This window comes from Chlamydotis macqueenii, chromosome 8 (genome assembly GCF_036417535.1).
Source record: "Chlamydotis macqueenii isolate bChlMac1 chromosome 8, bChlMac1.mat, whole genome shotgun sequence".
Classification (NCBI taxonomy): Eukaryota; Metazoa; Chordata; class Aves; order Otidiformes; family Otididae; genus Chlamydotis; species Chlamydotis macqueenii.
The window spans coordinates 15,217,999-15,245,873 of record NC_141563.1 but is presented as its reverse complement, the minus strand read 5'-3'; the positions used below and the strand labels follow the sequence as shown (position 1 = coordinate 15,245,873).

At 48.5% G+C, this 27,875-nt stretch overlaps 2 protein-coding genes across 10 annotated transcripts in view; one reads left to right on the top strand and one right to left on the bottom strand.

The window, feature by feature from the left end:
- The window catches only part of PACS2 (phosphofurin acidic cluster sorting protein 2), an 81,133-nt gene extending 62,914 nt beyond the window's left edge, over nt 1-18,219 (bottom strand). For 8 of the 9 annotated variants that reach the window (XM_086753043.1, XM_086753045.1, XM_086753046.1 and 5 more), the window contains exons 1-2: nt 18,139-18,214; nt 17,982-18,105 (exon numbers count right to left, since the gene is read on the bottom strand). In XM_086753043.1, coding sequence (XP_086609169.1) covers nt 17,982-18,105; nt 18,139-18,166 — 152 coding nt within the window. In that variant the 5' untranslated portion in view covers nt 18,167-18,214. Of the gene's footprint in view, nt 1-17,981; nt 18,106-18,138 lie in introns of all 9 variants that reach the window. The other variant, XM_086753044.1, reaches the window with a different exon arrangement.
- Nucleotides 18,220-18,417: 198 nt separating this feature from the next.
- On the top strand, nt 18,418-26,691 carry SEC22B (SEC22 homolog B, vesicle trafficking protein). The gene is made up of 5 exons (XM_086753954.1): nt 18,418-18,575; nt 18,860-18,969; nt 23,627-23,787; nt 24,119-24,265; nt 24,648-26,691. Exons 1-5 carry the CDS (start codon nt 18,501-18,503, stop codon nt 24,800-24,802), a joined length of 648 nt encoding a protein of 215 aa, XP_086610080.1. The 5' UTR covers nt 18,418-18,500; the 3' UTR covers nt 24,803-26,691.
- Nucleotides 26,692-27,875: the final 1,184 nt, after the last annotated feature.

Sequence of the window (27,875 nt, the reverse complement as noted above, 5' to 3'; positions counted from 1 at the left end):
AACTGTTTAGCACCCCAAAGCATGATTTCTTTCCAGCATGCAGCGGTTCCAAAAATACAGCACCAGCAACCTGAACTACAGGGAAGGACCAACAAAGGGAAAGTTGCAACTCCAAACCCCAATGTGCTCAATAGCAGGTCAGAAGAAAGGTTAGGAGAACCAACCAGCTCCACAAAAAGCAATTTCTGCCACTGTACGAAACAAACACCCTGTGTAAGGCTCGCAGCACCTCAGCTGCGCGCTCTGACAGCACCGTGGCACACAAGCACCCAGCTCCTCTGAGCCCCGCAGCACCTGCTTGTCTGTGCACAGGTACTTCAAACAGGGCACCGCAACACCGACAGCCAGCTTGCTCTCTGGCCACAGCTCAAAGGATGTTTCCAAGTCAAACACATTAAAACAGTTATAAAAGGAAGGTTCTTTTTTTTCTCAGCAGCATTTATTTAGATTTGAATGGTGCCAGTTTTTACGAGGCAACAACACACAGCTGACAAAGCAGCCTCCATCAGCGCTAAATATAATTCACAAACAAGTCTGGATTCTGCCACTAAAGCTGGGGGACTCTATTCAGCATTAAACGCATTGGAAACACTGGTTAACATCCCTCAAACTGGAACAAAACATTGAGGGTAAAGCAGCTGAAATGTACTGTCCCTTGCAGATTTGACTCCCCAGAAAGGAAGGAGCAAACTGAGAGGAGCTTTGCAATATTAATATTCTACCCCCAAATAGTTTGGGATAATCTGAACAGGGAGGAACCCGCATCGCCAGGCTGTCCCTACGGCCCGGGGGATGACCAGGAGGACATGCATCTCCAGGCCTTGCAGCAGGGTTGCAAACAGCTCAGGTTTTCAGAGCACTTCTGAGCCCCCCTCAATGAGGGCAGCTTCCTTTAGGGAAACTCCCAGTATCCAGGTGATCTCAAAACGTCTCTCAAAACCACTTTAACAATGTCTTCCTCCCCGCAATCTTTCTCTTCGTATCTAAATATAGTCTGTGTGCTCTACTTCAAACAGCTGCTACTGAAAAAGGAAGGACTTGTTTGGCAATAACTCAGCACAAGGTTTTCTACTTGTTTTCTGTAAAAGCCCCTCGTGACTGAGATTTCACTGCATTTCTCATGGAAAAGGGAGAAAACCTGGCAACTCAGACTTTGCTTACCCCCTTTTCTGAAAGCTTACATCACCTTAAGTTTGTCAGGGGAAAAAGGAACCACAATTTTTACTAATGGAGTTCGGAAGACCCACCAGTGTCAAATGCTTGTGGTGGTGGGCAGAAAATAGGGATTTGCTCCAGAGAAACATTTGCATTTGCTTTATATTCTAAACCTCTTCGGCATCTGTCACAAGTTGAGCTGGCAAGCAGAGATTCAATATTATTTAGATATTACATTTCTTCAGCATCATTGCTGGTGATATTTCATTGCTGAAAGCAATAAGGGAGCAGCAAAGCAAACCAAATGCCTGAACTTGTTCGTTCAATTTGTCAAGAATATTTATTAAAACATAAGAGTGACCTGCATAAGGAAGCCAAACAGCTGTGATAGACACAAGGTGCTCTGAGATGCTGGTCTTCACTGCTCAGAACTTCTTCCAGACCCCTGTAAGATTTTTAATGCTGAATACAGGCAATAAAACAGTAAGTGATTTGTAACAATCATAACCCATTCAGGCCCTACAACCTTTCATCAGAGCTATGAGTTCCCACTGAACCCAGACTTACAAAGATAAACTGTAGATGCTCTACAGAATAAGCAGACGGAGCTAAACAAGGCATGAACAAGCAGAGGCTGGATGCAAGGCAGCTCTTCCTCAGCAGGATATCAGGGTTCACTGCTGGGAGGGATTACCGAGGAACCTATCCAGCATTAAGACACAGTTACTCCATTTGTGAACAGGACGACACCATGAGATCACCCATGGAAACCAAACTCTACAGCCAGACTAGTCTCAGCTCCCTGAAAATGTTATCTTCCAATACATTTGCCTGATGCAATCAACTAACACTCACATGACAGTGATGCTAAGAGCAAGGAATAGGTATCAGCATCACTCTGTGCTCGGTGCTTCTGTTTATGGATGAGGCAAGGAGCATCCTGAAAGCCGGTGCAATTACTCAGGCTGTCAAAGAGCACTTCTGTCACAGAAACAGCTGATGATCATCAGTGGGGATGAGATAGGGACCGGTATTACAACATTTTTTTCCTGGGTATATCCTTAATTTTATACCCTCATCACTCAGAGGACCAGACTCAACCTCTCCTTTTCACCGACTACAGCTAACACCGAGCACACCATCTTTGGGGCCTATGGCTAGGCATACATGAGATGTGTTTACGTACTTAGTTTCTGACTGCTGAGATTTTTCACCAATAGACTCAAACACATTAGCAGGCAACTGATCTACTAAACACCACATTTTCTAAAGCTGTTAAACTTTCCACATCCAGCAGATTGAGCTGAGATTTAAAAAGATGATGCAAGAAATTCTCTGTTGAGGTACCTGTAAAATACTAAACCTGCTTCTCTGTGTCCATCTATCACAGGGCAATCCAAACCCACCATCCCTCACGCTCTTTCCCTTTGGAGTCTGGGTACTTACACTGAAGTAATGATGAGAGGGCCCATCTCTACCTTTTCACATCTTACAAATATAGAAGAATGCCTCCCATTTTGAGATTTGCGTGCAATTTGCAAGTTGTCTCCCAGGCCATGTTTTGGCATGATAGTCAGCACAGAGGCAGTCAAATCCACGTCTCTGAAGAAATCATATTTCCCTACAGAGAGAGTGAACAAGAAGATTGGTTTTGGGGCTCCTACAATCCTGGGGAAATCTTGGCAAATCTGGCGATAATTTTGGAACCAGGATAGCCCAGGAGACTGTTAACAGGAACAGCAGAGGACAGAAAACAGAAAAACAAAAGCTAGAGAAGGTGCTTGAATTCACTGTTCAAGAGAAAGGAACTGTGAGAGGTAAGACGAACTGCTGAATTTTCAGAGATGAGAGAATTGTTTACACTATGCTACACCAAATTCTGCCTTTAAACTGGTACAAGCTTTCTGTGATGTCCTGGATGTCAATAAAGCTATTTAAACTTACCTATAAGCAGGCATTGGCTCTTGGTATGGCTGTGATTCAGTCAGCCCCGCACCAAACCCTGGCAGCCCTGGGCCATAGTGACTGCAACAGAATACGGTAGGCCTGCAGCTTCCAGTGCCAGACTTTGTTATGCACCATAAAAAGCAAGAGATCGCAAAAGCATCAAGTCTGATGGATCCAAAGAGCAAAGAGAGTTGTAAAATTTCTCCCTTCAGTGGGAAGAGAGCTGCAGCGTCCAAGACTGGACATTCCTGATGCTTCAAATATCAATAAATTTTTTGTCTAATGTGTCCTTTATTGTACTCCAGCTGCCATATGATTTCTGCAATACAATGCAGGGAGAGAAAAGGAAAACTCAACTCCATATCCTTTTCTCAGGGACGCTTCTAATATATTTCCCCACTGTGGGCCTACTCTGCTCCAGATACTTCCTACCGACACTCAAAAAAAGCAAGTGGTCAAAACATCCTCAGAGCTTGATAAAAATCTAAGTCAAGCATTTTCACAAAATCCTCTTTGTTACCATGTTCTGATTGCTTGGCTGCTGAAACTGCAAACCTGTTCAGAGAGATGCCTTAACAATGAAGTATCACTAAATTAAAAAAAAAGTGTTTGCAGCTATGCATATTTCACTTCAGTCACGATTGTGAATTATACCTCAGCACGTCCTTGTAGAAAAGAGGTGGGCTGTCAGGGGGAGTGGGAAGGGAGAGAGAAGAGAAAGGCATTTCTATTGAACAAAAGAGCTCCAAGAAACTGATAAACTTTGCTGGAAGCTACTCCCAGCCCACTCAACATTTTTGACTGTATACAGACATACCAGAATCCCAACAAGGGGCATTTTTCCCAGCTAAAATCTGAGCAATCAGCAAATCTGATCACCACCAGAGAGAAATACAACCTTGTGGAAGCAAAGAAGAGCAAAGAGAAATCATCTTATGGCTGTCCTAAACGAAAAGCCACCTCTGAGAACTCACTGTGACGGCAAGCTCACACAAACATATGCCCGGTATCTGGCACGCTGCTAGTCAGAGCTCAGCAAAGCAGGATTCCTGTGCAGTCGCATGCTTTACTGCCAGAGCAGAGTCATTTACATGGCACTTAAAGGTACACAAGATACAAGGCACCTTTTCCCCACCTCCCTAGAAGCCCTGTGAAAAACTGTGTGACTTTACCAGTACTCAATAGATAGCTTTACAGGGACCCATTCTGCAGGAAAGTGTGCACTGACTCCAAGCGCGCTGGGAAGCCAAGCGCTACGCGTTGCTTTCACAGCTCGAAACCACAGCAGCGGCCTGCGGCAACGCTGAGAGAAGCCAGGGGAAAAGTAAATACCGCAAGAACGCAGGAGGCAGCACATGGCTGGGACATTGGTGAGGTGGGGCTAAGCCTACTCAGAATCCAGCTCTAGAACAGAGTCTGTACTTGAGCACCTGGGTGCAACAGGTGTTTTCATCCGGTGATCCTCTTGAACGCGAATGTTGTACAAAGGCAGAAGCACCAGGAACCAGGCTACTCAGACCTGCAGGAGAGCAGCGTTGCAAAGCAAACCTAAGCACCCGCACCCAGACAAGGGAGATGCATTGTCGAAACGCAGTACCATAAGCATCTGCGCAGGGCACCAAGAAGAGCTGAGCACTTTGCATCAACATGTGCGCAGCAAGGGACCCGCACCAGAAAGCTGGCCTTGAACGCAGGTTTAGCAGGAACATCAACAGAGAGGCTCAGCACTGCCAGGCTGCATGTACACTTAGGTTATGATCCTGGAACAAGGAAACAATTGAATGAACAGCAAAAGCTTATTATAAACAATTTTAATGACACCTAGCAGGACCTGCCATTTCCGTGTCAGAAAAACAGGCATGCTGACCAAAGGCTGAACTGAGAAAACCCACCTCTGAAATCATTTCTCCCTGGAAAAAGCTCTACCTGCTTGCTTGAACTAAGCACTAGCCAGGCTTCTAGTCCTCAAGCACATCCCCATGGGCCAAGGGTAAAGAACCACCAGAGTTTTGAGTCAGTGAGTAGCTTTACACTTGAGTTGCTGAATGCTACATGTTGGGAGGAAAAAAATCCTCTCATCTGCTTTGGTATCTGCAAGCAGCTGTCTCAGATCCTCACTGTGACTGAACATGAGCAGGCAAAGCTTATCCAAGTACCTGGAGACACTGAAAATTATATTTGTGAAGCAAGGATAAGGCCTATATTAATGGTCTTCAACTATAGTAAGCAAAATAAAGCAGAATTGTGCCAGAAAGAAGATCCAAATCCTGCCAGTCTGTAGGAAATCAGAGCACCTTAAATTCTGGCATGCCCTCAGATGCAGCACAGAGAAGAGGTAGAAGAGCAAATAAAAGGGAGTTCAGCCCCTAGCAAGCCACTAGCAACATGAAATATATATGATCCAGTTCTTGCAGTTCTCAGCTTTCCTTGCAAATCCTTCATTTTAAGGCAGTGGGTGCAACTTGATCGGGAAAGCAGCATATCATCTTTCTTCCAGTTAGAAAGCATGCAGGTATATTTTCATGAAAGGGGATGTTTTGGAACCATCTTGACATTGAAAACTGCCCGTCCAAGAGGAAGAGACCACAGAGGAAGGCTGCAGGACAGCCCCAGGAAACTCGGATCAGACCCTGCAAATTGTAAATCAGCAGGCAGATAGAAAAGGCTGTGGGAGGAGAGCAGGATTAGAAGTACTAGAGATTTATGATAAATTATGCTCTAACAATAGCTTTTTTTAAGAAGGAAGCTCTTCCTGTTACAGCTAATCTATTTAGTCAATATAAATTTACACTGGGGAAGGACCGCATGCAGGACAGGCAACTCCTCGGTCAACTAAAACCAACTGTACAAAAACTTCTACAATACCTACCCAGTAACAAGGACCACGGCAGAGGGGGAACAGCTGCTCCCCCGAGCAGCTATCAGTGGTTCTTCAGTGGGGCTGCTCCAGCCTTTAGATGGGCTAGAACACGAGCTAGGAAGGTCTTTTTCAGCCACGTTTCCCATTTTCTTAATTTCCCCCCACCCCAAAAGGTCATGCAGATGAAAACACCAATTTAACTAATGCCAGATGGGAGACAAGTTAAGCCATATGAATCTTTGCTTATTATATAATTACCTTCCTTTCTTGTAGAAACATGGAAATGCTTACAGTCACTGGGTGGATATTTTGTACATAAACAAACATTTCTAGGCTGTTTATATTTTAAAGAAATTAAGCCCACATGGTTTTGACCCATCACCATATGACACACTTAAGGAAAAAACAAGCCTTATTTTGAAGCTATGCCAGGAGGTTGCAGACACTTATCTCCCCAAAAAAGCACAAAACAATATTTATCAAATGTGCTTATGAACTCACGGTCATAGTTTTACTGGGTAGAAACTTAACACTATTTGCACTCAGCGTTAAAGACACCAAATTATTTTCTGCAGAACTCAAGGTCATTTCATCTGCCTTCAACACATCAGCAAAGAAAACAGCATTGAAACGTTCAAGCTCATTTTGTTACTGAACCAGAGCAACATGGCAATGGACAGTGCCAGCACCAAGCCAGGTGCCAGAACCTCCGCAGGTCACTTAAGTAAAATCTACGGGGCAACTTCACATGTACAGGTAAAAGCAGCACTGAGAAACTGTTACAGATGCAGCTCTGCAAGTCACGCTCTTACTATAAAGTCACTAACAATTAAAGATCCAGCGCACGGATGCAGAGTTCTGAATGGAGCCAGTTGTATTTGTAGGTGTCCCATTAGAAACCAGGAGCACATGTTTGAATTTGCATAAGAATCGGTGTGAAAGATTCAGTTACATCCCCAACAATCTCCAGTAGCTTTGGTTACACCATCAATTATTCAAGTTAGAAAGTGCCTGTCTGACAATCTCCTTGCAAAGAGCCTAGCTCCCAAAACCTTCTTCCCACCAGAGACTCCCCCTTAGAGCCCAAAAGAAGGAAAGACCACCTCCACTCCAACTATCTCTTCCCCTTGACCCACTCTGCAGCTCTGACAACAGCAGCTCCGAGCTGGAGAACACACACAAGCCTTTGGACCACCCCGGGGTTTCTAGCAGGCAGCCAAAACACAAGCTTCTAAACAAGGGGCTGGACATCTCCTCCCACGCTCATTAAGTCATTTCCCCAGCCTAAAGAGAAGCTCTACTAAATTAGAAATGTGGTGCATATACTGGGAGCGTGCAGAACCACTTATTGCTTCCACTTGATGCCTGCCCAGCAGCAGCACTAGATTAAACAGGTTACCTGCTCTGTCCTCATCCGCCCTCTCCGCCTGCATAACCACTTGGACCACCCTGCAGCAAAGCACAGCAGAGAACTGATCCAACTGAAACACAACCCACTTTCTCACCCCTGTCCCCCAAATCCTGCCCTGGTTTGCTTTACCATGTGAACTCCCAGTGCTGGCACAAGGCAGAAGGTGCTGGCGAGCAGCAGCCTAAGCGGGGAGGTTACAAAGAGCCCGCGGACACGTTGGCCTCAGAGGAGCTGGTGAAAGCCAGCTATAACCTTACCTGAAGTGTCCGGACAGTACGCACAGCTCTGTGCACATCTGAGAAAGAGCTCCTGGAGCTCTGCTGTGACAGGCTGAGGAGAGGTAAATGCTTAGTGTCTTACCCCCACAACCACCCACGGCACAGATAGAAGGGTAAAAGAGTAGGGAGCCCCGACGCTGGCTCCCCACGGCCAGGAAATGGATGCTACAATCGCTCTGCTGAGAACGGTAAAGTCCCTATCCCAGTTACAAACCACTGAGCTCACACAGTTGAGGCAGCAGTGAAATCAGGGCACACACGACAAGGTGAAATAAAGACTGCATGCATATCTGATGAGCTGGAAAGTTTGCTGGATTGTCTTGAGATTAGATTCCATGTTATAGACACCCATTTTCGGAACAGCCTCTCCAGAGGCAGTCAAATCTAGCTCTGGCACAGCCTCCAGCTGAAGTGTGCTCTCCCTGAAGAAACTCAAGACCAAGTGACCTCAAACGATCCTGCTATATTCCAGCAGCCCTACAAATTTCGTGGGCTTAGGAAAGGCAGATCACGGCTTGTCAAGCTTCCAGCCTGAACAGGGTTAAGAGTTACACTGACAGATCAGTTCCTTCAAAAACATGAGAAAGGAATCAGCCTCTCCAGTGCAGGAAACAAGGTTGCTCTTTAAAAAAAGGATACCTAGATCCACAATCCTAGAGACAAATGCATACAAAGAGAATGCAGGTGCAACAGAGCCTCACGAGCTGTTCGCAGACCAACATTTCAAGCTGGTACAAAGCTCCCCAGACTCTCACTTCTTCAGTTTCAGGATGCACTGCAAAAATGCTAAGTGGGCAGCAAACTCTTCGCAGTAGAAAGAAGGCTGTGCTTCTCCTCAGCTGGCCCTCAGAGGCTGCCAGGACAGCTATGAAAGCCAGTGGTGCACTGGTTGGAAAAGGCCACGTACTATACGGAAAGGAAGGCTGGCTGGAAATGGCCTCAGACATCCTATTCATGAAACCGCACCCTTACATAAATTAAATAGGAGACCACACTGCTGTGTGGAAGGGCAGCCTTGTGCACCTCGCTGTGTGTTCCCAATTCTGATCTAAGCCACCTGCTAGTCTTTCCCCCCCCCGCTGCCCCCTCTGTGTTAGGATGAAGCAGGTGGGCTGAGCACTACAAATCATTTCTCATTCCACAAGAAGCAGTATGTTTGTGCAGGTTCCTCTCACAGCACACTCTGGCCAGCAGCTGCAAGAAAGGGAATTGCACTGGCATAAAATCCTACTAGAGCTGTTTCATGACAAGTCACTGCCAAGCTACGATCTCACCACTTTAATGAGAGCACCCAACAAGACCAACGTGCTCCGAAGGCGCAGGCACCATCAGTTCCACACGAATGACATGCCCCAGCCTATGCAGCTGTTCCCTCTGGCCGGCGGCTGCTGCATGCTCCCGCAGAGGATAAGCCTAGCTGGCTGCAGGGGCACGTCACCAGCTCGCCACGACAGCACGGTCACAGCACAGCGTGGTGCAGCTGGGGCCCTTGCAGAGAATTCCCCACCGCAACACACCGCAGCAGGAGCCAGGACACATTAGGGATCGCTCGCACGGGATGCAGCAGACTTGATTCTTGTGGACCTTTGTCTGGTTCTTAAAAGCTGGGGTACATCTGCATTAACCACGTTCCTCAGGCAGAGATTGTCCTCTCAGCAGAAAGGGGATACAGACTTATATGGACTATATATAGATAAGACTTCCTAAGAATCTCTCCATGGGGGTTATTCTCTGCTCTATATCTAGATCTGGCCTAGTGCCTGCTGGGAAACACATATCAGACAAGCGTATGTGCAAACCGCAGCTCGTTTTCACCATTAATGAGAGCCCTGCACTAGAAACCCTTGAAACCCAGGCCAGAACTATATTATGAGCTCCGTGGTTTTCCCGTGTCTCCATTTGCAGCCCCCCACGTGCTTCCCTGCAGAGGGAAAGATCCATTTAGAAATCTCTCTCCTGCACATCACATTTACTTACCAGCAGCGAGGAGCACCTCCAAGCCCTTGCACTAGTGGCTTTGTAGAAAAATAAGAGCAGGGAAAGATTTTCAAACAGTCAAGCTTAACAGAGCAAAGTGATCTAACGGAAGGAGACAGTGTTTTTCCTTCAGAAGATTTTTAACGCAAAATAAAGTACTTGGCTGAGCAGTAAAAGTATGTTCCACTTCACCCTGCACACAGGCATCCACTTGATCCCCCCGGCTCCTTTACAACCTCACATCTTCAAACCTCCACCTCTTCCCAGCACCAGCAACACGCACTTTAAAAATTTCATCCTGGATCACCAGGTTTGTTCCCTTTTTTGTTTTGTTTTTAGAACAAAAGAAACTACCTACTCAAGGCCCAGGAGGACCGGCAAGCTGTGCAGGTTTTGGTTAAACACCAGTGTTCCCTTTTCCCTTTATTTCACTTTAATACAGTTCAGATGAGCCGCTGCGGGAAACAGGGCGAGTCGATCAAAATCTCCCAGTGTCCCAGTGCTGTTCCCTGCCCAAATGGCACATCTTGTCCTTAAGGGCATTTCCCAGCACGTTCAAACATCTCTGAGATAAACAGTTAACTCTCCAAACCAGCACAGAGGCTACGGATGAGCAGCACACTGTGCGCAACATCAAAGTTGATATTTTATGCTAATCTGCCTGCTTACAGGAGAACAAATGCTATTTTCCTTGACAACTCTTCTGAAATAAGATCTGAGCAACCATGCAGATTTCAAACTCTTTTGAAACATCAGTAAAACAAATACCCTTACTGTCAGTACAAAAACTCCCAAGAGCAGCCACTCTGCAGTTCGGGCAGACAGCGACTTCTTTAAAAATTAGATTGCTTTCCCACTGGAGCAGGAGAGGTCCAACATTGGCATTTGAGCTCCTGATCAAAAATAGTCACTGCGTGGCAAGAAACTGCGCTCGAAGCCAGACTGGCCTGCAGACTCGCAGCTGCTGGACGAGAAGGAACAAGCGGGCCACCTCAGAAGTAAGGCACAGCTCGTGACAAGTGACATGGCCACACAAATTGCTGCAGGAGAGGCTGAAGCGGTTCTAGAGGAGGAAACGGGTTCCAGACACCAGCACACAACAAGAGAGCCCATGCATCTACTTTTCTAAACACAAGGAGCACATCTTCTCCTTTTCCCAGATTCAGACTCCTGATGCAGATCTGCAGACCCTCTACCACAGCTGCACTGACCCAAGGACAGGGTCTACACATGCAGTTTTTGAGGAAACCCTCCTCCAGGGCTACTGGCTGTCGCATGCCCATCAGAGGTCTCTCGGCAATTCACTGTTTCAAACAAATGAGTGATTAGCAAGGATCCACTCTCTCCTTGTGAAGCTGGCTGCGTGCCCCGCAAGCCTCCACATGGCCGTACAGTGCTACAATCCAATTAAACCTCATCGCGAGAGAAGCTTCACACTATCACATTCAATTAAGACGGGTAAGCCTCTTATCATCCGCACGTTAGGATCCATTCGGACTAAAACTCCCCCAGCGCTGTTTGAGAGGTGGCATTCTTCAGCCAAGCAAGAACACACAGATGTCACGCCTGGAGCCACGGGAGGACCATACAGGTTAGGAAATTTATATTGCTGGCTTACAGGGAGGTAGAAACGCAGGAAAAAATAAAATACAATACACTGACCAGTTCCTGTGCACTCACTCATACACTCTGAGGCCCCCCGCTTCCTTCCCATGCTCCTGCTTCCCGATTTCCCAGGGAAATAGGGCAGTTCTGAAGGAGCGCGAGGGGCCCGGAGGAATTTCACTCTCTTGAGTCAACAGAAAGGCAAAGGATAATGGAGGACCTGGCAACACAGGGCTGTTTGGCGGGCAGCCACCAATTCCATAGGAAATACCCTCCCTAGAAGGTCACCATAATGGTGGCAAAATTTGGCCCAAAAGATTTAGAAAAAGCTGCCAAGATGTGACGAAAATGAAGCCAGCGAGCAGCCCGGCTTCCTGCATGAGGCCAAAACACGAAGTGCTCTTGGAAAAAAGAAAGATTAAGGGTTGCAAGGAACATAATGGCCTCTTGTAACAGTTGAGCTGTTGCTTTTCTTTTCTTGGCAGAAAAGAGGGATGTTTTGTTGCTGGTTGATTAATCTATTATGCAAATCATTTCATAGCTAATTTAATACAGCCACAAGCTTGCCACAGAAATCATCTGCATGCTCAGAGCTGATGAGAGGTGGGGTATCAACGGCTCCGTTTGGCAGAGCTTTTATTTCCTGCACAAGCAGCTGCAGGGTCGCCTCCTGCCACGCAGAGCTGCAGGATCATGGGCCAGACCGTCCAGGGAACACGAGGGGAAGGTCCCTTGGGCACCTTCACTTGGTGGAAGGCAAGGAAAGAGGCCCTTTGAAAGGGCAGCCGTTTCCTTCCCCTCCCAATGCCCTTCTGCACTGGACATGTGCAAAGCATCCGGATGAAAACCACGCACAGCCCCATCCAGAGACCTTTTGCTAGCAGCTTTGAGATTTTAAGACTTTTTCAGAACCGTTCTTGACGTGCATAAGCTTCACCTTACAGCTAAAAGACCACTCAAAATAAGTCTAACTGGAAGTTTGACTCCGACAAAGCACTCAGCCTCTAGACAGAAATTTTCTTCCACTGAATAGAAGAGTCCAAATCACATTCAGTAGCATCGTACAAAGCAACAAACTTCGTAACTGTGATAGGATTTACGAGGGGAGCACCAAGGGATCATCTCACCTTGCCCTAAGTCATGTTATTGTGATCTTGTTCTCTTCTGCAAAGACCAAGGAGGAGAAATAGGGTTTCCTGGCTCTAAGAATAGAGGGGTTGGGTTTGGCCACTGTGCTTTACTCCAAGCATTTCACCTCCATTGCTCAGTTGTGGATGCTTTTTCTTATGCATCTCAAACACTCAACATCGCCTTAGCAATTTTTTTTAAAGCCTCTCCTGTGCGCTCATTTGTATTCAGTTTCCTTCGGTGGTAAAATGTTACGCGTTCCGTGCTATTCAAACAAAGTCAAAACAAAGCCTCCAAATAAGCACTTCTGAAACGTACCTAGTCATCTGAGTAATTAGACATTTTCCTGGTTCCAAATGTACCAAAAACCTACAGCCAGCTCCGAACGAACGTGCCAGCAATTATCCTAACAAAAAGAGTTCTCTCGTAAGTGTTAGCATACCAATGGATCTGAAGATTAAGATACATTGAAATTAACATCTCTCCCTACCTGAATTAATCAGTGCTTTTTAATTACAGAGCATCACCTGATCATAATTATTACTCTATCAAGCTGTCCACCTTTCTCTGCCGATACAGCCTTTGCTCGAACCAGGCCAGAACATGTTCTCACTGGTCAAGCGAAGTTGCCGTTCCCAGCGTAGGTATGCATCCTTCGCACCAAGAGGCAAAGACTCTCCCTTCCCAAGGCATTTACAGCAGCCCCTCACAGAGAACAGCCAGCAGTGGAATTCACACAGGTCACAACCCCCCAGCATTCAGCTGCGAGAGGGAATCAGCAGTCCTCACTGTGTCCCTCCTGGTCGCAGGTCTGCACTGTCACCTTTACTTGCTTGCAGAACCCTCAGCAAAACACTGCAACTCATTAATGTGCAGAAAGCCAACAGGGAGACCGACCAGTGGAAGAAGATGGGAGCTGGCACAAGGAGAGGAGCATGTAGCCTGTGGCATGAGCAAACTGTTAGGATCCACTCAGCTGCTGTGAACCCGCAGCCTCAGCCCAATCAGTTTCCATTGCCCTTGGGAATGTCCGCACCAGGGCTGGTGTGAAAGTCCACGTGCTGCGTGGCCGTCCCACAGCATGCAAAGCTGTAACATCCCTGCACCAGCAACCTCCTGTCCGAGTCCAGGGGACACGTGTGGATTCCCTTCTCTTTTCCTCACCCAACAGGCAAGCTACAGAGCCAAGCTGGCAAGTGAAATGCTCAGGTAGTCCCCAGTAAACAGCCTTGGATCTCCAGCATCATCTTTTCATAGAATCATAGAATGGTTAGGGTTGGAAGGGACCTTCAAAGGTCATCTAGTCCAACCCCCCTGCAAGGAGCAGGGACATCCCTGACTAGGTCAGGTTGCTCAGAGCCTCATCCAGCCTGGCCTTGAACGTTTCCAGAGATGGGGCCTCCACCACCTTTCTGGGCAACCTGTTCCAGTGTTCTATAACTCGCATCGTAAAAAATTTTTTCCTAATTTCTAATCTAAATCTACCCCCCTCTATTTCAAAACCATTACCTCTCGTCCTATCGCAACAGGCCCTACTAAACAGCCTTTCCCCATCTTTCTTGTAGGCCCCCTTGAGGTACTGGAAGACCGCTATCAGGTCTCCCCGGAGCCTCCTCTTCTCCAGGCTGAACAGCCCCAACTCTCTCAGCCTGTCCTCATAAGAGAGGTGCTCCAGCCCTTTTATCATCATTTTCCCAGATCTGCTTCACAGCTCCATGTGCAATTTGGTCTCAATACACTCCACTTCGCTGTTCAAAGCTTAGCATGAACTTTTTAAAGTATGTGGCAATTAAGGCAGTAGCCTAAAACAAAACCCATTATGAGTACCAGCCCTCTCCTGCTCTTGCTCTAGTAGATCTCCTTCCAACAAAGCTTTGCTCTCCAAGACCACTCTTCCTCTAGACAGCCTCACCATGCTGCTGCCTCCTCATGAGGCTCCTTCAAGGTAGGACAGTGCTGCATCATGCCATTCATACCCACACCTTCATCAAGGGATTGGAAAGGAAAAAAAAAAAAAAAAGAAAAAAAGAAAAACAAGCGCTGCCTCTCCCACTCCCCCAATAAGTCTTACTTTTCAGTGTGAGGAAACAGAGGGAAAGGTTTTGATCATCTTGCAGTCATTCAGCAAGACCACTACTCTCAGTTTTTACAGGTGGTAGGGAGAGCTTTACGTAATGTAACCTTCCACAAAGGAAAATATTTCAGTGCACAGAAAAAAGAAACAGCAGAAAAAGGTAGGCATCTCTCCCTTCTGGTATGTGGCAGCTACGCCCAGATAGTGAGACAGTTTGAGGCACATTTCTGGGATGACTAAAAGAAAGTACTCGCATTTCAGAAGGACTATGGTCAGTCAAAACCCCCAGGAGCTACATGTGCTGAAGAAAGAAGTCAGAAAATAATTTCTGGAAGTGGCAGAAGAGAAAGGGAGGCCAGTGCAAGTGCAAAACACCACCTAACCTCATGTTTCACTCAAAACACACAATTGCAGAACAATGTTATGGTTCTTCACTATTATTCTTCCTTAAGTTTAGACGCAGCCTTTTCACAAAAGGAAACTCTACAGAGGCACCAGGGCAGCCTTCCAGATTTTACTGACATCCCCCCACCTAAGCTGAATGGACTTTCAGTAAATCACCTGCCAAAGAAGAGTGCGTTGAAGAGCAGTGCTCTAAGTATCTTCCTCCCACAGTCCAGTTCTCAGCTATCCTCTGGGAAACGTACACCACATCCGCACGAAGCCCTCCACCTCAACACCCACCCGCACAACTCAGGGCTGCACAGGCACAGCCCGCTCCAGGCACTGCTTCCCCCGACCCCTCCTGCTCCAGCTTACTGTAGGAGAAATGGTTTAGACCTGGGGTAAGATTAATTAAAGGAAAAAGAAAAGGGAAGGAAGCAACACTCCCTCCTCAAACACATGCCCCTCTTCCATGAATCCTCTGACTTTCTGCCAAGTTCAAGTCTTTTCTCAACTAGGAAGGCCCATCAACAGAAACCCAGAGGAGAACTTATAACTGGTGGAAATCTCAGAAGAGACAAAGGCCGTTCCACAGTTCTTGACCACACACCAATGCCCACTCTCCTCCACATCCTCCTTTCACATCCCCACAGAAAAAAAATCATTGCAGAAAAAAATCATTACAACATGAACTTAAAATACAAAGGCAGTAGTGTAACTTCAGGGTTTTCAAACTCCTGCTTTCTCTGACAGAGGTATGTGGCGAAGCCTGTAATGAAACGCAAAGCAGACTCAACGTAGCATCGCAAGACATTATATTAAAAGCTTAGAAACAACAGAATTGAGTGTTAGCACCCCTGCTGCTGCTCCAGAACTCAGCGTTTGCCCGGCACATGCAGCAGAGCACACACCTCACTGTGCAACCAGACTAACATCGCTGCAGGACCTGCAACCTCAGCCGGTCCTGACTTCGCTCCAGATTAACAGAAAACACCTGGCACCCACAGCTACAGCTGCAGACCTGCCATACGTTGCACCCTGTAGGCAGCCCTTGCACGCCTGCCCAGCCCACGCGGGGCAGCCCACCTCCAGCGGGGCTGGGGAAAGACCTGCTCATTCGGTCAGCAGCAGCACACGTGGCAGCTGGATGCGCGCTTGTCCCCCAGGGCTCTAGAAGAAAAGGGCACCCAGAACCGCAAGCAAAGGCGATGGCAGCCAGAGGGCTGAAACCAGAGGGACCCACCACCACACACAAACTGCCTCTCAGAAGAACTACCTTCCTAGAAGGTCCCAGTTGCCCCAGTCCTCCCACTGCTGCCTCAGGCCCCAGGGCATGCAATTCAAGCACTTCCTCCAGCTCCTGCTTCACAGCTTGCTCCAGTGACTCCAAAATTTCCCCCTCAAGCCCCACTTCTGCCCTGCCTTCCCAGATACCTACAGGACCCTTGCACCACCCAGGTTCCTCCAGGCACCTCGACCAGCTGCCTGCAATCTGCTGCCCAATACAATTCCAGCACCCTGGACCCACCCTAAATGCCAAGTCCTGTGCAGATGCAGCCCTATCCCCTACCACATCAAGGCAGAGCCAGTGTCCTTACACTGCATTTTCTGGTCATCTACAGATTTGCAAACAAGCAAGCTATGTTGTGAGCTCGTTTTCAAATCTGCAAGTATCAGCATAAATGATAATGCAGAACTAAAAGTCCTTGACAGCGACAGACGTTTGGTTTTTATTTCAGTTTAACAGGCACTGTTATGAGGTTGGAAAACTGTTACAAGGTGGAAACCCAACCGCCTTCCTGTAGTTGAGGGTGGAATGGAGAGAACAGGTTTCAAAATGGCGTTACAAGAGGACCTCCGTGTCCTCTGTACACCACCAGGGCCGATGCAAACTGCACTGAAATCCAGTGCAAAATCAAAAGGGCACCAATGGTTCCTCCAGATCCTCCCATACAGGCAACTCCTTCTGCAGCAGAGGGACTCCTTGAAGAGAGGCAGGTTCCCCTTGGTGCTATTCCCTTTCCAAGGCCTCCCACTGCAGAGAAGAAAGGCTAAACAAGACACAAGGAGAGAAAGTTGCTGCTCGACAGATACTCCAAGGCACCGTCAGCACAGATAAGCTGTTATAAACCAAGATCATTTGCAATTGCAGGACCTGAGTTTTCTTCTACCCCGTGCTATCTTCCTGCCCATGACGCCGAAGCACCACAACTGTGGGAAACGTTTAACCTAAGATAGTTACTTGTCCCATGAGCAAGCTGCTAGCCCTGCAAGACAGAGGCATGGCCATCAAGCCCAACTTGCTATCTGGATGGTGCAGAAGACAAGAGGGATTTTGGGGGTTTGTAAAGCTCGCAAAGCTTTACATTCCTGTGAGGTCAGCCTGATGACTCTGTTTCCTTTTTCCTCCCTTGCTGCGTCCCCATTAAAAAAAAAGACAAAAAAGAGCGCTTCCAAGATTCATCTTCAGCATGTTTAAACCCTCAAAGGCATTCTGTTAAAGCCAGGCTTGAAAAACACACATTTTATAAAAACTGAAAGGCATCCCTCCCATGTGGGCTAAAAAAAAAAAGAGCAGGCAGGGGTTCATCCGTGTTTTATACACACACACTGGAGCCATAAGAAGATTTGGAACTGGGAGCAGATAAAAAAACGAACAGAAGAGAAACTGACGCCCAGTGCGAAACAACGGATGTTGGGGGGGGGGATTTACCAGGCAGCAGGACACCCCACGTGAGACGGGCAGGACCTGGGGAGCACCAGTGGGCACGACAGGGAGCCAGACACCACAAACCCTGCCACCAACACACTCCCCATGCCAAGCCAGTGGTTTTTTTTTTTGGGGAGGGGACACGACAGAGGATGGCCCTCTCACAGACCCGATGCAGAGGGCAGCACCCAACTCCCCGTCCTTTTAGGCTCAGGGGGGCCTCACCCAACCCCAAAATCCAGTGAAGGGATAGGGGAACCTTGCCTATCGCTGCGGTAACGCTGAGGGGGACCCTAAAATTGAGGGAAAGACCGCCAAGCTGAGGGGAAAAGGGGGGTCGACGGAGCAGCCCCCGGGGCCGGAGGGGTTGGGCGTGGGCCTCCGACCCGCGGGACCCCCCGGAGGAGGCCGGCACCCAACCCCTCAGGCCCCGGGGGCTGCCCGCCCGTTACCTGGGGACGCAGCTAGGGCTGGAACCGTCGATCTCCCAGGTGGCGAAAAGGTTCATAGGCACCGGTCGACCTAAAGCTCCGGTAGCACCCGGGAAACTGAGGCGGCTCCGTTCCGTCGTCGTCGTCGTCGTCGTCGTCGTCGTCGTCGTCGTCCCCGCCGCCGCCGCAGCCGCAGCCGCCGCCATGGCTGCCGGCCTGGCGCGCGCCCACCGCGCCGCCTGCGCCGCCGCCCCGCCCCGGGCGGCGGGGAGGGGGAGGAGTCACGTGCGGCGTGGGCAGACCCGCGCTGGGGGGCGGGGTTACAGTTTGAGGGCGTGGTCAGGAAAGGGGTGTGGCTGCGCCGGGTTCCCCTTCGCTTTCCTTCCCCCTGCTGCGGCCCTTTAGAGGTCTGTTCGTGTTGCCGCTCCGGGCGGTTTCCCGGTGCGCCGACCGGAAGTGTCCGTGCCGTTGGCGGCGGTTGTACCGGATGTGGCGGCGGTAGTTTCCGGCCATCTCCGTGGCAGGGGCTGGGCCGCAGAGATGGTGCTGCTCACCATGATCGCCCGCGTGGCCGACGGGCTGCCGCTCGCCGCCTCCATGCAGGAGGACGAGCAGGTGGGGCGGCGGCGGCGGGTGCGGGCCGCGGGCCTTGTGTGTCGGTGAGGAGCGCGAGGGGGGCGGCGGCGGCCCAGCCGGATCCCTGCAGCCGCTTCTCGCTAAGCCGGGCGGCTCTTGCGCGAGCGTTTCCCGCCCAGTGTTCGCGCGTGGGAGGTGGGGAGCCGCGGCTGTCGGGCTGCTCCCCCTCCTCCTGGGGCTGAGCCCCCCCCCCCCCCCCGCCTGCGGGCGGGGGCTGTTTCTCCGGTAGCAGCCGCCCCCAACGACGTGTTCTCCCTTCTCAGTCAGGCCGCGACCTGCAGCAGTACCAGAGCCAAGCGAAGCAGCTCTTCCGCAAGCTGAACGAGCAGTCCCCCACCAGATGCACTCTCGAAGCAGGAGCCATGGCTTTCCAGTAAGTGCCTGTACGCGCAGTGAGGGAACCGGCTTCTGCCGCGGCGGAAATAAGTGAAGGCACTGCTGGGCCAGGGTGAGGATTTGTTGGAAGCTGGCTGCCTGAGAGAGGGCGGGTCATTCAACTCTCTGCCCTGCTAGCTGAAGCACATTAGCTGCTTGAAGGGGAGAGCATATGAGTTGTTGCTTCTTGGCGCTGCTGTCTGGCACTTGTTTTTCAGCCAGGTTCAGAGTTCTGCCTTTGCTGAAGACAATGTAGGCTCTGTTCTTTTTCAGCTTTTTCTGTTTGCTTGCACCCTCTAAGACACCTTTAGCATGTCTTCTGTACCTCTTGTGTTTTGTCCTTGCTAAAAAGAGTCTGACAGTACTGCTCTTCTTACACAGCATTGTCCTCTCTGCCTGTCCTGTGAGAGCGTACCGTGTCATGGATTAGCTTCATGTGTAGAAGCACGTAGAACGTCTCTGACTTTTTTTTAATGTTATTTTATTATTTTCTTAATAGCTGATAAACTTTTTTCTCCCATCTTGTAGATTCAGTCTTATTGTCGCCAAATTTCCTAAACTGGAAACTCCCAACTTAAAAGCAATTTTGGCTTTGTCCTGTAGCACACTAACAAGGGAACCTGAATAGACAATAATGAAAGCTGACAGAGTGCAGATCAGGTATCCTTATTCCCTAATTAATAGCAAGGGAATTGGAAAGGCAAGTAAATGGAGGAAACCTTGACAGCCAGTGAAAGGCAGGAGAGCAAGCTTATGTTTAAGAAAGGAAATTTTTCTTTACGTGACATGTAATTACATAGCAGAATAATGCTTGAGAGTTTAATCAAGCCCAAGATGTTGCAAGAATCAGGATTGTGCTATTAGCAGAAATAACTGTGTTAGAAGTCTCTGAGATCAAGTGCCACGTGAGATCACCGAGGCAGGGTTGTGCAGTTTTGCCAGTGAGGCACCAAGATTCCCCGCGCTTGGCACCGCTTCTGCCACGCTGTCAGCAGTGGGATCCCTCTCCGTCCCCCAGCCCTGCTGACCAGGTGCGTGTTCCTGGCTGGGTGAGTGGGAGATGGCCTTTGAATGCGGCACAAGGTTGGCTTTAGGTCTCTGCTTCTATAACAAGGGCCCTTTAGCAAATCTCCTGCCCTGTCCCTTTCTTCAAAGATTCAGTGAAATCAAAAGACAGGAACAGGAGTTTTTTGGAAGAGCAATCTTTGGCAAAAGCCATGAGATTTTGAGGGCAACTTTTTTTGTGGTTGGCTTACATATGGTAACTGTGACAAGATTTTTTTAATCTTTTTTTTTTTTCTCTTGGCTTCTGGTTGCCTTTGATAGGGAGTTATAGCGGCCTGAGGATGACCCTGATTAAAGTAGTCTGGCCATCCCTATCTCCTGTCGGGTTTGGGTGCTGATGCTAGAGTTAACGGCAAAGTGCTGCTCTGCACCATCTTCTTTCTAGAAGTCAAAACTTTCTAGAATTTAAAAACTCTCCCATTTTAAATGCTTCCATGGCACTGCAGAGGTGTAGCTCTGACTGGCAGTGAAGCCTTGGAAAAGAGTCTGTGTAGATCCTAGTAAATCCCTCCTTGTGTTGCTTCCATGACGCAAGCAGAGCTGTGTCTGGGAAGGCTGTGCTGCTTGCAGTCGCCAGGAAATTGAAGCCTCTTAACGGTGGCTGTACTGTCTCTGGTTCTGACAAGGTGGGAGGACTTGGGCGAGCTCGTGTTTTGACAGCTGTCTTGGAGAAACAGCCAGGTTACCTGGCTGGCAGATCGGCGGGGAAAGGAGTGCTGCTGCTTCTGTGTCGAGTTAGTCCCTAGACAAGTTCCACAGGAATCGACAGCTGCTACTGCAAATCACTCAAGTGCTGCCTCTTTTAAAGTGGGACATTGAGGCAAGACCTATATAAAAAGAATACTTTTGGATCTGAAAACCTCCTGTGACAACATTACGGGAAGGGGAGGAAATGGGGGAGTTTAAGATTTAGACTAAAATAATGCTGACTGATGGCCGTGCTGTTCGTTAGCGCAGTACATCTTTTTTTTTTCTGCCAAATCAGAGCTCTGACTGCTGAGGGCAGCACAAATCAAGGCAGAGCATTTGTGGTGTGAGAGTTACAAGTGTGGCTAAGGACATTGCTGAACTTGCTGAGGTGGTGTTGACCCTTTTTAGCTTGATCAATTCAGAGAAGAGTTTAGCCTGGCTGACATGTGAAGCTTAAACTACGACTGCTGAAGCAATATCTGTTGGATATAATGTTTAGACATCACCTCCAAAAGCTGTGTCACCCTTTCAGCTCAGCACTCGGTGTACGCGGCTGTGCAGGTGCGTGTGCTGTGGAGCCTGCTGTGCTGTCAGTTGGTAACTGACCTTTGGCTGAAGTGGCTCTTACCTGTCATGTTAAAAACAACCCTTGGCCTTTGCCACTGTTACTAAGAAACCTACTGGCTGTACTCAGTGTGCAGAAATCTGGAGTACAGAAGTTAGCAGTGGCAAACGGCAACATCTGTGTACGCTGCAGAGCAGCTGGCGTGATCGGTTGCTGCGCTGAAGCTTGGAGGCACGTACAAAGTGTAAAACTGAGAAGCCCAGCTGTGCAGGAATTCTGCACTGATGTTGAACAGAGGTTGCCAAAATTGTCTGAATCTGGGACAGAATGAGGTGTGCTTGCTCTCTGTGGTCTTGACAGATCAGCTTTAAATCCAACACATCTAATGTCACATCAGGGGGAAGGCGAGTGAGAAATACAGCTGAAGAGCTGCAGGCAGGACTGCAGCTGTACATTGGGACAGAGCTGGACCTGTGGGGAGTGTTCCTCAGGCTGCTCTCATCTTGAGTTTGCTGCTCTGACTCTCAGGGAATACTATGAGAATTCCTATCTGACACGAGTTTTGCTTATTTTGAAAGAGTTTTTCAAATACTGCTGTCCATGACAGTGGCTAAATCAAGATCTGGCTGTTGATTTGTAGGAACTCCATGCTGTCAAGCAGGTCTCCGAGGGCAAGGGAAGCACAGAGGCGTGATGTACTGTAGGATTAGTCTTGTGCACTGATGCAGTCTGAGCTGAGGGACATAAAAAGGAATAAAAGCATGGGGACACGCTTGTGGAACGGATTGTAGTGACTGGAGTTTCTTGCTTCTCGTTGGGGTGGATCAGTTGTTATTTGGAGGCTGGTGGGATTCGTACACAGGCCATAGGAGCAGAGGAAATAGATAGTCCCGAGCCCAGGACAAGTTGAGGATGGTTCATTCAAAGGACTTGGACCTGTTGGGGTATCTAGAAAAACTGTGTGAAGGGGAAGTTGTTTTGTAAGCCTGATGCAGCTATTAACAAAATTTTAAGCTACTTATTTAACTACAGTGCCCTCGTGACTGGGTCAATTCTTTAATACACTGTTAATCTTTGTGCTAACTAGGCTGCTACATAATGCCGTTATGCAGAAAGTCAAAGGAAGGTAGCATAAAAGTAGCCTTTAAATTCCACCATCAACAACGTAGATAAACATTCAAAAGTGTATGCAGGGCTATCTAGTGTCTCCACTCCCTTGGGTTTGGTAGAAATACTCTTGCCTTTATTTTTCTATTCTCTAAACAAGGAGAAAAATGTAGTGGGCAATGTGCAGCAGCAGACGGTTATAACAAAGCCTAAGCAATCTCAAGATTGGTTCTATCTTATCCCTTGTTTCAGTAGGGTTTTTAGCTGAATTGTAATGAAAGGCCCCTGTTCTGGGTGCTGACGGAGGCACTGGAGCTCACACTGGAACAAGGTCAGCACTAAACCTCTGCAAACAGTACAAATTGGATGCAATGGGGATCGGGCAGCGGGAGGAGGAGAAGAGGTCCTCTCTGCATGTTCAGCTGAGGAACAAACCAAACAGCATTACACAGCAAGAGCAGCTCCTGTTCCAACGTGTGTTTTGGAGCTCCTAACATTGTAGCCGACGAGCTGGTAGCACAGTCATCCTTACCCATGGCAAAGCTGTAGGGGAAGTCACCAGAACGCGTCTAGCACCAGTATTTTTCCCCAGCTGCCTTTGAGGTCATGCGTGTGGATAGTGACATCTGCCAACAGGCTGTTACTGGGGTAAAAGGGGGTACCCAGCCCTCCAAAACAGGAAGCAGGAGCTGGCAGTCACTGGGTGGCTTCTTAGCAGGCTGAGATGAAATTCTTGTACGTGTCCTAATCTCAGGGCAGAGCTTCCCATTTCTGGGCCTCAGGTACTTGGCTGTGCTGTGTTGTCTCAGGGCTGTGTTGGCCACCTTCCCCACTACTCTGTTGGCAAACTTCCTTGTGCTCCCCTCCCTCCAACTGCAGGAGGGAGTGAGGGCGTCCTGCTTTTTTTTTTTACTCCAAAATTATAATACTTTTGTTGCTGGTATTTTGTTAAGCTAATGATACTCGCAGGCCAACTTTTGTTCCAGTGAAGTCAAAGTTCAGGGCTTTTGGCACGGGTATAGATCTGAGGCTACAAGATAACTTATTTTAGGCAAAGGAAAAATAAGTCATTACTTTGTAGAAAGGTTTACACCTGATCCAGATGTGGCAAACTGGAATTCCCTGTACCCAGTTCTCATTGCCTCATAGGAATAAAGGTATGCAGAGTGGGGTTTGATAGGATAGTTTCAAAATTGGTTGATTAATGCAATGTCTACTGTTCTTCTAGCTACATCATTGAGAAAGGAGTGTGTTACCTGGTCCTGTGTGAAGCTGCATTCCCCAAGAAACTGGCCTTTGCATATCTGGAAGACTTGCATTCGGAGTTCGATGAACAGCATGGCAAGAAGGTGCCAACCGTCTCCAGGCCCTATTCCTTCATTGAATTTGGTGAGGTCCCTTGCGTTGTGGCTAGTTAGGAAACTTCTTGCTGGGAGGGAGCAGCAGCAACAGGATCCTCTCCAGCTTGGCCTATGGAATTGGCAGTTCAGCCTCTTCTTAGCACTAGAGAAATGGGTGTTTTGAGCAAGGAGTATTTGTGAATAGAGAAGTGGTAGGGAAATGGTAAATGTCCTTTGATTCAGGTTTCCTGCTTTAAGTCTGTTGGCCTCGCTCCAGTGAATATTTGCATGCAGTCTGCTGGCTGTCTCAGCAAAGTTCCCATTCCTTCAGCAGCTCTGTGTTAGGTGAGATTCTCTCTGATAGCCTCATTTTGTTCCAGATACCTACATCCAAAAAACCAAGAAGCTCTACATTGATAGCCGGGCAAGGAGGAATCTGGGCTCCATCAACACAGAGCTGCAAGATGTGCAGAGGATTATGGTGGCCAACATTGAGGAAGTCTTACAGCGAGGAGAGGCACTTTCAGGTACGGTTCCTTGGCATACGGTTTCTTGTGCCCTCGGTCAGGCAGGAGGGTAGAGCATACTGGAGGGAAAGGCGTGCTAATCCCTGAGCCTCCTGAGAAAAGGAGTGAACTCAGTGGGTGTTTTGGTTGATTCAGTTGCGTCCTGAAGCACCTGGCAGGTACTGGTGCTTCTTTTGGGTGAATCCAGTGTCTCACCAGCTTGGGTGGCTCTCGTCTCAGCAGGACAAGAACAACAGCACTGCAGATAGGCACAGGGCGTGCTGCCATATGAAACTACTGTGCTTCCAGCTGCTCGGGAGAAACTTGTACAGTTAATGTGACATTTGGGGAACATCTGGTTGGGTTAATCTTGATTAACTTCTCCTCCTTTTCCCTTTAACAGCTCTTGATTCCAAGGCCAACAGCTTGTCCAGTTTGTCCAAGAAGTACCGTCAGGATGCGAAGTATCTGAACATGCGTTCCACTTACGCCAAACTTGCGGCCGTAGCTGTGTTTTTTATCATGTTGATCGTCTATGTCAGATTCTGGTGGCTGTGAGCCGGTTGCAGTCACGGAAGAGGGAAAGCCGGTAGCCTGGCAGGTGTATGTGTGCAGGACACTGTTCACGGGGGATGTGCATTAGAATCCACACAGGACCATCACCTTTACGGGAGCGTCCTGGAATTGTTAGGTTTACACCTGACTACTACACCTCTTAGTGAAGCCTAACAATAGGTGTGAAGGCTTGTTGACTACAGGCTTTTCCTCTGAGGCAGTTTGCACTAGGGTTTGCACAGAGTTTGGCCTCCCATGGTTCTGCCCCCCTGCCAGGGGCACGCTCTGGGAACAGTCAACCAGTGCGGTTTAGCATAATCACATTGTACGTCCTCCTGTTGGGTAGCTCTAGTGGGAACTGGACTCTAATGAACATTCCTTGTGTTGGCAATGTTTGCTTTTTTAGAATCTGGGTCTGCAGTTATTTTTCTTTCTTTCTTTTTTTTTAAAGACAAGACCCCCCTGTTTGAAGGCAAATACTGCACTGTACATATAGTAGCTTTCACCTCTGTCAGAATAGCTATTGTTGAATTTTCTGTGTCTGAAATGTTGACTTGTTACACTTTAAATTGCTTTAGGAAGAAATGGATGTTAAATTATGCCTTAAAATATGTTCTGTCTAGTACTAGAAGGGGCAGTGAAAGGCTTCTGTATTACTGATTCCTACGAAGTTAAACTACGAGTTTTTAAGTGTCCACTTTCCCTCTCCTGACAGCTGTGTGTGACAGTATGTTTCCATGTGAACAGGGTGTGCAATTCAAGCGCCGTTGGAGCAGGCACAGTGCAAACTATGTCAGCACTCTCTATTTTTCCCTTCTATCTGCAGATTCACTAGATTATTTGCTTCCTTTTTATAAAGTACTTTCCTTCCAAAAATGTGTCAAAACTGCCAGCATTTCATCTCTGGGATGCTTGTTTTCTTTCTTCCTCTTTTCTCACCCAAAACAACCAAAAAAACAAAACTCTGAATGTTGTGAAAAAAAGGCGGTGTTTCCTTAAAGAACACTTTAACTTTACATGAAGGATTCAAAAGGATAACTTTAAAACAGTGGAATCCTTTGGAAACACCATCTTTTTCTCCCTTTGGTCACCCTCTCCCTACCTCACTTGGGAAGTTGAAACTGTAGATGAAGAAAAACTCATTAGGGGGCAATAGTATATAGCTGCTTCTTTCTCGTGGGCCAATCTATATATTTCCAGTGTAATGTGGTTTGGTTTTTTTTTTTTAATTTTTTTTTTTTGGTCCACCTGTGCTAAGAAAAATATTTTACCAGTGAGCTTTTGTTTTTATTTTAAAAAAGAGAAAAAAGAAGTCCCACAGCTCAGGCACTCTTCTGCACTCAAGTGTCTGTCACTCGGTAGAAAGCAGGCAGCGTCACCAAAGGAGTTTTGGAGTTTCAGGACTCCCCAGCACCTTTTACAAGCACATAATCCTGTGTAGTTCTGGAAGTGTAAACTGTGACCTGGAAGTGTTTTCCTGCCTCTGGATAGGAAACGGAGAGCTGTTGCCCTGTCTGGGTACGCTCCCCAACTTGGCACCATGTTGGACTGGCAGGGAAGCAGTTAGCACTCGTCCACCAATAAACCTAGCAAATCTGATCTGCCATGTAGTCTAAAATCGTCTGATTTCTGCATGATGCCTCCCAAGTGTTACTTTGTAGGTTGCTTTATTGTTGTTATCATTATTTTTAATCCTTTTCAGTCGTGTCCCTAACAGGTGAATGTCCCAGTGATGTAGGTCCGTGTAAGGTGCTGAAAGGTGAGCAGACACCGACCGAACGTGGGTTGTTGTGACTGAGGGGTGTGACATTTCTGCAGTGAAGGCCAGCTCGGTGAACAGTGGCCTCCTGCAGCGCCAGTGTCAGCAGTGAAATAAACGCATCTGAAAATTCCCCTCTGCAGTGTGGACTTTCCCGTGTCTTGTTTTGGTGGTCTCGGAGGATGCTTTCTTTCCTTCCATGGACACAAGAGGGTAACAGCTCCATAGCTAACGCCACCTGGGATAAGGGCTCCTTTTTGGAGTCAGAACTAATTGAAAAACATAATCTTGGCCACTTTCTGGCAGAGAGACTATCCTTCGGTTATAGCGGGGGTCTCTTTCCTTGCTGGCGTGTCTCTGCCTGTTGGATGTGGGCAGGCAGCCTCAGCATGGGCACATTTTTGTGGGGGACAGTTTTGTGGCGATGCTGTACGTGTGGGCCACGTGTGAAGCAGAACAAACGGAGGAGTGGGGTTTGTGTCAGTATTAACAGGGCACAGAGCTGCAAATGCTGCTGCCTAAAGAGGAAGGCAAGGAAGACTCCTCTCCCTCAGGAGCCAGCATGGGGTCCCAGGGAGCACTTTATACACCGCTTACTGCATTCCAAATGTGGAGCCCCTTTTCCTCCCTTGCACAGGGCAGAGGCGCTGCTGATGGTCAGTGTGAGGGAGGTGGAGGCTGGGGGTGGTTTTGCTGGGGGCTGTCTGCAACTCCAGAGCAGCCAGGCGCAAGGTGAGTTGCTCGTATCCCACTGCTTGAGGCAGAGGAGGAGAACCCGTGGCTGGTTTCTCCATGCGTTAACTGACAGCTTGCTTGAGGCCGGGCTGGGCGAGCACCTGTGGGCTCAGGGATGTGGCTCCCTGCCCTGAAGTGAAGCCCTGCTGGGTGTGGGTGACCGTGGCGGTTGGTTGCTGCTCACTCGTGGGTCACAGCGCTGCGCGCTTGGTGCTGGGAGAGGTTAGAGTCACAGTGCTGTGTGCTCCGTGCTGGGAGAGGCCCAGGGCTGGCCCCGGACCTGCTGACTGCAGATGGCAGTGCCTGCATGGAGCTGGTGCATGGTGCAGAGCTGTGCCCAGAGCTGGGGGGAGCAAGGCAGCTCCTCCTGAGGGTGCTCCCACCTCTTTGCAATGCCCTGGTCTCCCCAAAGACCTGCAGCCGCACTGGGCCTGGGCTGCATTGCCATGAACCCAGAGATATGCCTCCAAGGGCTCCAGGTCTGTGCTACAAAAGGCTGCCCAGCCTTATCCCATCACGCAGGTGGGATGCTGCGACTGAGCTGGACCATGATGTTTTCCAGCATGGTGTTTGCCCAAGTCA